We start from the raw sequence: 14307 nt of genomic DNA, 5'->3' as shown, positions 1-14307 counted from the left end.
ACACGTGTCGACTAAAAGTTTGCCGAGTTTTGAAATAATGGGGGTCGCACGAAAATCGTTATTAGAGTCTTATTCGATCTACTCCTGAATCAAGCACGCCAATCTGCAGAAAGAATCAGTGTTATCCCTCGCTGCCTCAGAAGAGTTTCTTGAGTTGCGATCGATTAAACTAAAGTATTTTCCATTGTCTGCTTGCAATACTACGATTCCATCTGATTGATCATGTACTGTAAACTGGCTGAAAATACATGTATCAGGATGTGTCTTGAAAGCTTCAATATAATCGACATTTCCACGTCTTACTCTCGACAAATACTTCCCATTGTCTGTCGTAAGCATCAGCTTTCCATTGGACTCCGTGGCTACAAATCTTGTGGTACTATCCGTCTGACATTTTGCCATCTCAATGTAATCAATTTCTGATCGGTGTTTACGACTGGGATACTTGCCATTGTAACCTTTCAAGGCTACAACAACTATCCAGGATCCATCCAGGCTAAGAGTGACATCTAAGATAGTATATGGGGCAAAAGAAAGAATATTCACAAAAACTTTGTTTTGAAGTGAGTTAGAGTGAACCTACAATCACGGGGCGTAGCGAGGGGTACGCTCAAGACGAAAGCAAGCCGAAGAGCGGGAGACTGGAGCAGGGCAATCCTCTCGTGAAAACATGGTTTGAAAATCTGCAAAATTTAATGTTTCTTTTTATCTTTTTATTTTGTAACTGATAAATTAAAATTTACCGGAACTTTACTCACTTTGCTCGCAGAACTTTCCATAGGAACCCGCTGCACAGACGCACGTGGAATCATTACTGCAATCTCTGTGCGCTGGTTGCCAGGTCTCTTCGTTCCTGCACGGGTTATAAAGACAGGAAAGCTACATAGAGTTAAATGCGCTTTATGTAAACTACTCATTTACCTCGGAATGAGTGATAAAAAAAAGCAACTTTCCTATTTAGTTCAGCTAAAGGAAGCATGGAATCCAAATAAAGTTGTCAGATTTCATTGTTCACTCCAAAGCCCCTTTTTGTCGCTTTTAAGTGTTAAATGTCTATTGCTTTTATAAATCCAGTATCCTTCTGAAAAACTGGTTGTTACTGAGAAGACCTTACGGTGCATCTCCAGTCAGGAGGGAACGGAAAAAACATCTCGCAAATCTCAACACTCGCAGCCATATTGTGAGGGCACTTTGTCGTCAATTTTCAATCTCGAAAAAATTGTTTGCTGTCGCCATAAGTGTGCTAAATAGGATCGTTAAGCATGCTCCGGCTATCGATGAATTTATTAACTATGTTATAACAAGAAACGCCGTGGAAAGTTTGTGTGCCTTACTCATGAAATGTGGCCTATTACAGAGAAGATACCAACCTCGAACATTCAAACAAATTCCAATGCTCCAAACTCCAAACAAACTCCGTAATGAGTTCTTCCTTTCTTTTGGTCTCCTCACTTTAATGATGTATTTCATCCTTTCGTCTTGTATAAATTTACCTTATCAGTAATCTTTTCTCATTTGCACGTTATTTGATGATGGTGACATGTCATCGCCGAAAGGTCACGTTTTAATAGCTGAAAAAACGGCAAGGAAACAGATTATCAACCAACAAAGGACAAATTACTATTGTCATGGATAAAAATGACTAACACGCAGAAACGGACGCACTTATGGCTAACGTTCGCTGTTTTAATTTCAAAAGAATCACATTCATAATAACGCACTAAAGGGCACCTAAAATAACTGTTTTTTGAGAAATGGTGATGTAGAACATCGAGGAACGCGCTCTTTCGTTTTGCCTACAAACGATACCGAGTCGGCTCATGTAAGGTTCAAGTGGGATTAAAAGTAACGGTAACAGTAAACTGTTGAGAACCAAAGTCTAACAATCGTCAATAGGACAACAAAATTTTACCAATTGTTTGATAAGTTACGTATATCACATAATTGAGTCTAAAGTTCCGTTAATATAACGCTTGAATTTTCTTGGAAAAACTTTCATTAGCAGAATAGAGATTTCCCCTATCTCAGGCTTTGTTAACTTATCTTTTCCATGTCACAAAAACATTCAAAACAAAAAAAAATTAAAACAAAACTTTAAAACTAAACAAAACAAATTCACATTTTTGGAAATACCAGTCAATTCCCCTGTCTCAATGAGTACCTCAAAAAAGAAGCCAAACGTAGTATTCTGTTTGTAATTCGGACCAACTGTGATTTCTTAAAATCTCACGAGACAATGCATCCATTCCAAAAAAGTACATTAATAGGTTACAGTTTTTTCTCCGAAAGAGGCGTTATTGATATGTTAATCCGTCGATGTCAGAGATCAATCAGGCGAAATTTAGAAATGCCATCAGAAAAGCGTTGGAAATACAAATTTTCTCTCTTAATTTCGTCCCTTTTGTTGTTTCCGAGGAATGTGAACAACTCACTCTTATGATTATATGTTTGATTTCGATGGGGACGTTGACATTGGACGCTGCATATACTATCTGTGATAGCACTAGTGACCTAATGATCAAAGCTTTTCCAAACAATGTAAAGTTTCTTGCTTTCCATACATCCAGCTTTGTCTGAAATTTTGAAAGTTATAAAGCTTATTCTTGTTTTCATCATAGGAGAACGTATTCCTCATCTAATGCAGCAGCACTATACCCCGAGGAAAGGGTAACTAAAATAAACCTAGTTACACTACTAACCACACAGAAAATTCAGTGAAAGCAGTGATATTTTACAGAAAGTTGTAAAACAAAATTACATTAAATAAAAAAAAAAGAAATTGGTCAAACCTAAGACTGACCGACGTAGACCGTAAGAGTGCTCCTTTTACTTCAAAACAATGGAATTTTTTGGATGCAGCTTGCAAGACATAGACATTCTTGGCGGTTGGGTTGTTGGAAAAAAAGATTTGCATAATCATTTACTGTTCTAAAACAAAGGCAATCAATTGTTTTCGCCATATTATCCAAGAACTCTATGCATGATAAAGTTGGGGGCTGTGCGGAAATCTTGCAGCTTTTTTCACAATGAAGGGACCTCAAAAAGTGTTGATAAAATTTAAGGAGACTCGAAAGGGTTTATATGCCAGGGGAGACTGGTTCTAAACTGATGCATCCCACGCGCAATTTTTTCCCACGAAATTTTGTAGCGCGAGTTGTAAACAGCAATAGCGGCTGCGAATCAAATGAAAATTGCGGTGTCCGGTCGTTTCATTCGGTTCGCAGAGGTATGCATTTGTTTTATTTAAAACTGAGGTTTGTATTCGCTCTAATATAATATTCTGTCTCGGAACGACTTGAAGTAACGTGAGTTTGTATTGACTCGACTTTACATGTGTAACGAATCGACTTCGATTTGTACCAAACGACTTTTATCGAAACGACCGTGAACCAAAATTGCCTCATTCAGCATTTATTTTCATCAGCTGAGTGAGGCTATTTCTGTATAGAAAGGGGAATTGTTCCATCTAAAAAAAGTGAAAGTTAGACCAACAAATAACTCGGGCAAAAGAGACATCAGGAAGGCGAAGTCATTAGGGTACTAACCGGCAAAAGGAAGCAAAACGGCAGAATTTGATTCGTATAGAGTTCCAAAGCTACGCCATACATTCTGATCGTTTGGCCAATGAGATCAAAGTATTACACAACATTCATACCACACCATTCATTTGCACCAATAAGCACACAAAGAAAACCGTCAAAATGCAGTCATCAGGGATTATCGACATAGAGGTGTTTCGAATCAGCGGTATTAGGGATCTTAAGGTCCGAGGACGGCGGATGTCTACGACGGCGGGCGGAAGTTTGAATGCGTGTTTACCTACTTCCGATAGCCGTTCCCCGTAAATTCCCGCTGTAGCTGTGTTGTCTGCGACAACAAAAAAACTAGTTTGCCATTTCGTACAAAACGTGCATTGATTACAGACCTTTTGTAAAACATCTTTAAAAATTTTCGAATATTTTGCGCATTACGGAGTAAATAATTAACAATAAATGTGGTGAAACTCAACGCGAATTACGCTTAGTAAATGATAATCTCTCTATTATTTATGTTTGTGAAAGTGTCTTGCATGTTTGGTGAACAAAAAAGGGTTCTGCTTGCAGTTTTATCTTTAGAATCAGCATGGAGTGGACTGAAGGGGTTAAGTCTCTAAAGAAACTGTGGCGCTGCGTCGGTGGGAGAGTATAGCAGGTAATTTAAGCGATTGACGAAGGGCTAACACTCAAAACGTCAGCTTTTTTACTCTTTACGGTGGCCAATTTACATTTTCAACTCAGTTGTTAACACTTAATTACCTGTTTTTAAATTCGTCTAGTGTTTCAAAGCGCCTCAACGTTAAATTGTCACGCTAGGATTTCAATTGAGTTTCTGTTAGGAGGCGATTTATAGCGCGAAAGCAAATTATGGGAGGCGACGGAGCAGCGCTTTATGCAAACTAAGAAAATAGGATAACTTTCGTAGCGCGAAATTTGATTGCCCTAAAATTTGGTAGATGAATCTGACAGCGTCAGTAACGTGATTGAATACACGTAACCTGTTGAGCAAAATAAAAAGAAAGAAACTGGCAGAACATGACTTTGCGAAAAAAATCTGACCTCCTGCTAACACACAAAAAGATGAATAGGTATCAATTAGATGTCGGTTTGTGTAAACAAAAAAAAAATTGTGAGGAGATTATTCAGTTTTTCTTGCTTACGAAGCGCGAAATTTAAATATACTCGGATTGAACAGCCGAGTCGAATGGGAGAAATTGACGAGCGTGTGCGACTATTTCCACTCGCCATTGTTTTTTCTAACTCCTTTCGTTGAATTGAAATACGGAAAGAGAATGATACCCGTAAAACTACATGAATTAGCGACGCGCGAGCATTACCAGGTTTAAATCACACGCTAGAGGAAGGAGAATATGAACCTTTTTGTGCACATCAGGAACAAAATCTCATTCATGCAGCGCGAAATTTAAATGCACGCACATTAAACAATCGAGCAAATGACGATAGTCTTCTACATGATTCAACGGCGTGGTAGGCTTCGGACGTTAATACCAGGTTACACATGCTCTCATCACCTTTGCATCGCACAGTGAGCTTCTAATTGAATATGTCTTTCGCCAGTTTTAAGCAATATAAAGGAAAAACGGTGACATCTCTTTACTTCAGATACGAAAGCTACAGTCGCCCCACCATCCACCCCACCGTGACTATTTACATCCTAAAAAAATTTACTAGAATCACCCCCACGGGGAGGATTTGTCTTATCATCAGTTTTGCCGATGGTTTAAATCTGCCGCTCGTATGATAATCGGAAATTTTGAAAAATCCCGCGTGTATTTTAAAGCTGTTTCCGCCATTGTTCCAAAGTAGCCATATACGGTCATTTTTAATTTTTAAACAAAGCCTGCTTAACTTTAAGTTGATCCGCTTTTCTTGATACGGAGTGACATTGAAAAAGCACTTGAGGAGATAGTAGAAAAAGAAGTTGTGGTTGAAGAAACAGCGCAAAATGACAAAAAGAAAGTCGATAGTGCCAAAGCAGCGGAAATGAGATACAGAGCTCTTGAGAACCTTGGCGGGACACAGAAAAGAAAAGACAGAGGAAAGATGAGGTAGAGAATGAAACAGCAGCAAGAGCAAAACGTCAAGAAGTGGTAGTAACACGGTGGCATATTTGCGAGAAAAGAACAACCTCATGCAGAAATGGAAAATGAAAGAAATGCAGCTACAGGAGCAGCGACTAGAGGTTGAAAGTAAGAAGGAGGAGCAGTCCAAAAAGCAACATCACGATTTGATGCAGGTCATGCTGCAGCAAACTAAACAGCAACAAGAACAAATGCAAAATTTTCAGACGATGTTCACGCTAATGCTGCAGTAGTAGTCTCAAATTATCATAAAACTTCTAAAAAAATAAAACTAAGTCATGGCCTGATTTTGTACTATGATGAATGTAGTTTTCAGCAATTTCAGGCACATGTCTTTTGATTTTGTTTTGTACACTAGCTTTTATTTTATTGTTAGGTTTTCCATGTTATATCAGCTTCATGTTCAGACTTCCTGATTCAAATAAACTTGTATTCTATATACAAGGCTAAAAGGTTTAAAAAAAAAATTAAAATGTTTAAACCAAACGTTTTCGGCTGTTTGCCATCATCAGAGTTAAAAAGATGACCGTCCACACGTACATACATATCTTATGTAATTCCCGATGGGAAAAGTTTGGAGACATAAAAAATAACTTGTTTGTTCAAACTGGGGCGGAATTGTTGGATCATTAGTCCCTCGACGATCCTACTCCTGTGGAATGTTTGTGCTGAGGAGAGAACACGCCAAGTGAAAGAATGTGATGGGTTTTCTCGCAGTTGTTTTGCAGGTTCAGAGGTGTGAGTAGGATTTGAATGCTCCGCAATTCTTACTGCTAAGTTTCTCACAGTCTCGCCAATGTAATCAACGCCACAAGAGCAATCACCTTTGTAAACAACTTTGGATCTGTGAGTGTTTTTGTCTTTGTTGTTAAAGAGGCTTTTGATTTACCTTGTTTGCCACAGGATTATAAAGATGAAATTGAAATTAGTAAACTTGTTTAGTTTTTCAATAAACGTCTTGCTGAGTTTTTTCGTTTTTACCGCAAAAAGGAAGCTTGATGAAAACTTTCTTTCGTTCTTCGAAGAGAAAATTCGGAATTAAGTTGTCATCTTGTGACGAGTCGTTTAGAAAGTTGTTGATTGTATGCGAAATAAAACGTTTCGGATAACCTGCATTGATGAAAGAAGTTTCTAGAGTTTTTGTGTCCTTGTCAAAATCGGTAGAGATACGTTTGGCTCTATGGGGTGCGCCAGTGATGCAATTCCTTTTCCACTTGGTAGGGACCTCAGATTTCCAATGTGTTGGTAGTTTCCCCGGTTTCTTGAAGACGCTGCAATTGAACTTGTTGGTATAACTAAAGGCAGTATCGAGGAAGTGGTCGGGGTTTTCCTCGACGGTGAAAACAAAGTTAGGATGGTAGCGATTTAACCGTTCAAATAGAACATCAGGCTCGTCCTTTTTCTTCTTAGAGAAACAATCATCAACATACCGGTCATAGAATGGTGTGTTGAAAGGTCGGACTACGTCAGCTTCTAATTTAGCCATGAAAATGTTTGCAAGGACTGGAGATAGTGGGTTGCCCATGCCGCATCCATCAATTTGTTTATATAGATTGTCATTAAAACTGAAAACTGTGTTCTTGGTGACATTACAGAGAAGGCGTCTGAAGAGTAACTTTTAGCTGAGTTGTGGTAACTTGTTGTTGGTGTAGATTTCATGAATGATGTGGTCAATGGTTTCATCGAGCGGAACTTCAGTAAAGAGAGAGGACACATCATATGAGACCAATACTTCATCGTCATCAACAGTTCTGTTACTTAGACGCTCAGCGAAATCGGTGGTGGTTTTGATGCTGTATTCGTTCTCAGTGAGAGGAAGTAAGTAAGAGGCTTGGAACTTGGCGGTTTCGTAATAAAAGGTTCCACAAGTGCTGACAATCGGTCGAAGTTTCAGATTATCCTTCGTAATTTGCTCAGGGTTCTGGAATTTGTAGGTTTTGGCAGTCCCATATAGGAAGGCAGGCTGGTTTGATGTCGGTTTGATCTTATTCAGTGGCAGAGATGACTTGAAGCATCCGTGATAACTTGACTCGAGAGGTTAATGATAGGTACTGAAAAGTCTTTCGGCTCATGTTAAGGATCAAATAAACTTGATTTAAGACTTAAGGTTACAGACACTGGACGTTATGTGTTCCTGATCAAGCAAAATGATCGTGAATAGTGGAAGGGTGTAAAGCAAAATACTCTGAAGTTGAGTTGCCGTACATACAGGTTAAGGCGTTTCGCAGAGTGGCAGCCACAATGTAAATTTTGCCAACCACAATGTAAATTTTGCCAACCGCACAAAGTGAGATCTTCAAATTTTTCTTAAAGTCTAAAAATATAAAATAATTTACAATGTCCCCAAAAAGCCACTCGACAGACATGCGAACAGAGCTCATGGCTTTGTTGTATAGCTCCATTTGTGGTGTAATTCCTGCGCCTCGGTAAGGTACCTGGAGGTGAACACGCAGAGGATAGGCCGGGTCGCCATAGAGAGCCATTGGTTCTCTTGTTGTTAGAACGCATGTTGCTCATCAAGAAGACCAGAATCGACCAACATGGCTGAATCATGCTTTTTGCCATCTAAAATGAGATCAACATAAGTGATATTGTAGTTTATGGTTGGCATGAAATTTTAAAATTCAACCACACAGATTTATTACTTCAATTATAAAATTACCCACTGGGTCATACATTTTGGCTGTCATACCATGGGATAGTACCACAGATTGGTATTTTAGACCATGTACTCGCTTATGCCCATTGTACACAATCCTTTGGTTTTGGTCAGGTCACAAATTAGCCGTACTGTTCCGTCTATAAAACCAAAACAGTTGAGTAGTGGACTACCGTTTTGTTGAATTGGACGAGGGTACGTTTCTAGAAGTGCTGGGTTCAGGAGTGTATCGTTCCACCGAGTTATTCTGTGATTGTGTTCCGGATAAATTGTATCCACCACAAGGCTGGAAATCATACTAAGCTCTGGAATTGGGCAGCCGAATCGTGGAATTTAATCACTAAGTCTACATGGGTAGGCAAACCTTCGAAGTGCGATACACAACCCTTTAATTCCATCGCATATTGTTCCTTGCTGACGTGTAAAGTAGTTAGAAAGACGTAGGGCCTCAGAGAGGACGGGAAGGTCACTCTTACGAAAACAAAACTCGAATAAACACTCACTGTCATCCATATCATTAAGGTCAAATTTCCCATAACTTTCATAAGGAAAATCTGGGTTTTTGGTTGTGTTAACGTCATAAAGAAGAAGGAACTCGTTCTCTGATATTTCGCCATCATCGAAACTTTTGCAGAAGAATGCTACGAATCTCTCTAAAGGCAGACATGACTGAAGTACTTTATGATAAAAATCGAAAATATGTAAACAATGCCACCCGCGCCTTCGACTTGGTCTCTTAAGGATTTTTCGCGCCTTGCGACGGGAACCTCTTCCCAGTACCCCTCGGTCATGACAGTCGTCGTAGACATCCGCCGTCCTCAAATCTTAAGGTCCCTATTGTTCAAAATGCGTGACCGGATAAAAAAGTATGAGCTAATATTGCAAAAACCGGAAAACCGGACGAACACTCTTAAAATTGCCTAAAATAGTTTCATACAAATATTGAAACATTATCCTGATGACAAGATCAACAGTTCTGATGTCTTTTATTAGTAGGCACTCGCCTCTAATTGCGGAAAACCCTCTCGAGTTTCCTTTTAAACACAAGAGCAAAGGCCCTAAGTGCTAGCGACAGTCTTATATTTGTAAAGGGGTACGTTTCGAACTTGATTGGCCACAATAAATCGACAAGAGCCTAAAAGAGAGCCAATAAGCGCCAAGTTCTTTCAAACCGATGAAAACTAAATGTAAAGCATAAGCTAAAGGGGAACTATCCCTCATTGTGAACCCAGAAGGAAATAAGAACCAGACGAAAACTTCAGTTGTTTTCCTCAACATTTAATTTGAGTGTAATTTATACCCATTTTGATTCACAAATTACATCCCACGTGAATATTCAACCATTCACGCTTCCACACGAAAATAAAATCAATTTAAAGTAAAACAGCTGTTAAACATGCGGCGAATTTTAATTTTCGCAAGACCTTAACCTGTAAAGGGGTAAGTTTCGAACTTGATTGGCCACAATAAATTGGCAAGAACCTAATAGAGAGCCAATAAGCGCCAAGTTCTTTTGAACAGTTGAAAATTAGATTTAAAGCACAAGCTAAAGGGGAACTATCCTTCATTGTGTACCCAGAAGTAAATAAAAACCAGACGAAAACTTCAGTCGTTTTCCTCTACATTTAATTTGAATGTACATACAACTTGAAAAGCGACTTTAATGGGACACTTAGAGCGGATGGAAAGCTAAACTTCACCAAGTACCTCAGCCATCCATTATGTCTGCTGATTTCAAGCGTCATCTTATTTTCTTTCTCTTCTCTTCTTTTTTCACAGCAGCTGACTGTTCTTCAGGTAAATATATTATCATTTGTTAGGTCTCATTCAAATTTTTCTACCAAGATCCCTTTCTAAACGGAAGCCGTAGATGAGGCGGGCTCTTCCAAAAGAAGAAAAAATCGAAAACCAAAAACGTGCACAACATTTTTTACACGTGATTTTTTCCCAAAATGTCATGACGAAGATTAATGATACCCACGCTAGATCACAATTTATTCCAAAAAGACTACGTTTCCAAGCTATACGATATCTTTTACATATAAGCCTTCCTTATCTTCTTATAATCTCTTATAGCGGTTGAATGTAGAGTAAATTTCAATTTTCTGTAATCTTGCATCAGTCAAAAATTACAAATAAGATCATCGGAAAACTGGGATTTAAAACAGTGTTTTTTGGTAAGAATATTTATCAGTCGCATTTCCATGCACCTTCATGAGCACCTGTTTTAATTTGAACAAAATTTCGATTTGATCCTGTTTTGCATCGTTTGCTGAAACGTTATTTTACATTACCATCCTCGTCCCAGTTTAAAACAACATGAAATTTGCGAGCTTAGTTATACAAGGAGAAGATTAGAATAAACCACGCATAAAAGGATTTTATAAAGAGCTAATTGAGATAAGATATTTTAGCATTCAGGTGGTCTCCTTTATGGGGGCATTCTTAAAACTTCCCTCGCTACTTAAAATTTCATGTTTGCTTTCTACGTAGCCAAATAACGTAACTGATTTAGAAATCGTCTTCCTTTTAAGGAAATGTTCTCAAGCAAAGCGTTCTCCCAAGAACATATGCATTTCAAACTTAGTTTATCACACTGCACCTGTCTGACTAATAAATTGGGCTTCTGGAGCGCGAACGCGAAAGAGAAACCGAGGGAAAATCCCACTTTATTAGTCACTTGTAAGGCAATCACCTTTTTTGCACCCAGCATCGGCCCGAGTTCAACAATTCATTTTCAAAGAATAGTGTCTCTTGGATACGTTATTCTTTGTTTTAAATTATAAAGTACAGATACGAGAAGGGTCTTGGCTAATATATTTCACTTATGCCAAATGTTAACTGAAGACTTCGACCTGTACAGACTAGCAAGAGCCTCTGTCCATCGCAATTCGACTGGAAAATAGTAATTCATGTAAAATAGCATATCATTTAAATAAAACTAAATTTCCTCGTTTTAATCACCTCAGAAATAAACAGTTTGAAGCAAGACTTGATCCTGTTGGGAAGATATTCAACCAGCGTCACTTTTCAAGAGAAGAATTCCATTATTTGACCGCACCTCGAGTGGGGCTATTCATTTTGTACGACCTGTTAGATTGTACATTTGAATGTGTCAGAAACGCTTCGTGCCTTGCGATAAACATGGCCGCCTCCAAAGGAGCAAATGGAAAGTTTTGGTGCGAATTGGTGTCCTCTGATAAGTACAGAGACGCCGGGAATTACAACGAAAACAAGAGTTCGCAGCATTTGTCTTTTCAGGTAAGAACTCTTTCTAACGCAGTTGCAGCTGATAATTTTAAAAAGATTTTCACCAAAAGTACTGTCCAGGTATTTCATGGTCTTTACGAAAGATACTTTCTGTTTATTCCAGTCTCATTGTTCTTCTTCGCCATGCCTAAACGGAGGAATCTGCATCCCTAATTACAAATACAATTCTTACGACTGTCGCTGTGAACAAGGTTTCTATGGGGACTATTGTGAGAAAGGTAAATATGACATAACGCACGCATGAGTCCCAGCTATTTCCTATGGAGCTACCATGGTAAAATTCCTTACGTGCAGCACGGCCGTGCATCTATCACGTGACGTGTGCAATCTCACTTAGGCTTATAGTTCCCGTCGAGTTTTAAAACTTTCAGGATTAGTTTTCCATTCTATCCCGTTTGAAATAGACCTTTTTGAGCTCAAAATGAGAAGAGAATATGCCAAATAATACTCGTTTTGAAAATGCATTGAGAATATAGCTCTATCAAGCGAAGAAATTAGTTTTGGAGTTGACGATTCTTCATTCTTAAACGGAGTCCGAATCATGGCTGATAACAAAACTGAGTTTTCTGAATTCCAACTGAGACTTTGCAACTTGGAGCCTCTTCATCAGAATTAACGGTAATTATTATTTTGAAGTGTTAAAATATCCCAAAAGTGTAGTTCAATGGAAGATTTTCTTTGGAAATAACACCAATTTCAGAATTTTCAACACAAAGCTACCCAATTTTCTAATGGTAAATTCTTTTAAACAACAATTCCAGTAGGGTAAATCTGCTGCACAGCGCCGGTTCAAAAGAAAGTTCTAATTTTAATTTTAAAAGACAAACCTACGCAATTTTCTGGCCGTAAACAACGATTCAAGCATGCTGAATCCACCATGTCTACTATGCGGTCACCTACATGCAAAAAATTCGTTCGTTTTTCGCTTTCGAACAAAAAATTTCCAATTTTTTTTTGGATATGGATTTGGTCTCGAAATATTCATTGGTCGTCTTCGCCTTGTTATTTATTCATAGTTTTCGAGTAGAACACGATTACTTGGTAAACTCGACACACTTATATTAAACTCGTTTTTTTCCAGGACAACTTGTCTGCACTCAAGAAGCTACAGTGCTCTCGTGCTCTCCAAACTTCCCGCGTGCATTCATACTTCGACATACGCATGCTAAGCATGGACTCATTCTATATTGATATATGCATGTCTGTCTTCCTCTAGCTCTATCTAGTGCAAGGTGTCGCCAAATAGTATTTCGTTATTTTTATTGTCTCTACTTGCCCCCTGATCATCCATCCCAAATTTCGACAGTTAGTTTTATTAACAAGTGCGACATTTTTATTACAAATTGCGACAGAACGATCGATGAGCCAGCCAACCTGCACGTGCGAACATTACTTTTCAAATGTGTGGTCTATATGCATGTTTACTAATGATAATCTACTAAACTTGCTGACTGTAGAAAATCTTTTTGATAAAAATGCAGTTAGCAACAATAAAAGAGGTTGACCCCTACAAAAGAAAGTTTCGGGCTAATAGAAAAAAATCTGTTTCTCATAGAAGGTTTTTCTGAAAAGGCGAACCGTCCATGAAAGTGATGTGGAAAATCATGGGTTAACAGGCTGTACTTACTGTTCGTAGGATATGGATTAAAGTAGCTGGAAATTTTACTCTAGATGTACTAGAGCTAGATAAATGGATGAATAATTTGATTACAAAAAAAGAAAACACGAATTCCTTTTTTCCCAAGCCTTAAAGTCTTGCATGGAACTGTATGATGTCTACAGGTTAGTTTCCTTCTGAACATGTTTATATCATTTGAACTCAAAAATTATCATCAGGTAAAACATTTGACATGATTATTATTGTACTGCCTGTAAGTGATATTGTCACAACCACTCTAATGACATTATCTGCAAACTTCTCACTTGATAAGCTCAACTGTGAAGTCATATGTAACAAATAATACATGCAAAGTTGTTTAAGCACTCTTTGCTATCTGCCACTGCCTTCGTGCTGTCCTTTTTGTGTTGCAGGATTGTGGGCTTGCTGTGAGACTGTAACATGAGTGGAAAAAACGACTGGTCTTTTTGAGTGAAATCACACTTGCGATGAGACATGAAGTCCCCTTCCCGCTCCAGTTTCCCTTCGGAGGCTCTGTTACAGTGTTTTGGGTATCCCCGAGTTTTGGGTATCCCCGTACCCAAAACAGTAGTGTTTTGGATATCCCCTTTGGGAAAACGCAAAACGCCTGAAAATTGAATTAAATGGGAGAATGCGGCAAGTAACATGGCCCCTCTCTATTATTTGTCGTGAGCAAAAAATAATTGCTTGCAGACGTCAGAAAATTGTCATCCAAAGTTAACTCTCGCGCTTTAGATTGTCAGTGGATGGTGATGAGAAGTGTTCATTTGTTGTGCAGTATCTTGGAATTGAAAGTCACAATTATTAATATCTGGCAACAGTTAAACTTATATCATTTTAAAATTTCATAATGTGCACGTGAGGAGAAAGAAGTTTAAGGGTCATAACCTCGCCCCTTGCGTCTGGATTGTCTTTTTTTATCACTATAATCTTTAAAGGGTCGAACTGGAGAAGAACGGTTCTGATTTTAAGCCGAAGTGTACATGTATGATGGAACTACACTTCAATAAAATAGCCTACCTTGCCACGGCTGTATCATTCGTTGACTTCGTTGGGATACACCAGTGATTGAACAGTTCTGTGCTTACTGGCCTGACGAAT

General features: G+C 38.5%; 1 protein-coding gene and 1 pseudogene across 1 annotated transcript; both read right to left on the bottom strand.

The window, feature by feature from the left end:
* Positions 1–78: 78 nt before the first annotated feature.
* LOC131775802 (uncharacterized) lies at positions 79–1177 on the bottom strand. The gene is made up of 3 exons (XM_066170161.1): positions 1101–1177; positions 759–853; positions 79–509 (listed from the first exon to the last, which is right to left on the bottom strand). Exons 1-3 carry the CDS (start codon positions 1175–1177, stop codon positions 79–81), a joined length of 603 nt encoding a protein of 200 aa, XP_066026258.1.
* Positions 1178–8262: 7085 nt separating this feature from the next.
* On the bottom strand, positions 8263–8964 carry LOC136282514 (uncharacterized; annotated as a pseudogene).
* Between the last annotated feature and the right edge of the window lie 5343 nt (positions 8965–14307).

This window comes from Pocillopora verrucosa, chromosome 7 (genome assembly GCF_036669915.1).
Source record: "Pocillopora verrucosa isolate sample1 chromosome 7, ASM3666991v2, whole genome shotgun sequence".
Lineage (NCBI taxonomy): Eukaryota > Metazoa > Cnidaria > Anthozoa > Scleractinia > Pocilloporidae > Pocillopora > Pocillopora verrucosa.
The sequence above is the reverse complement of the archived record's forward strand: the minus strand, read 5'-3'. Positions and strand labels throughout refer to the sequence as shown.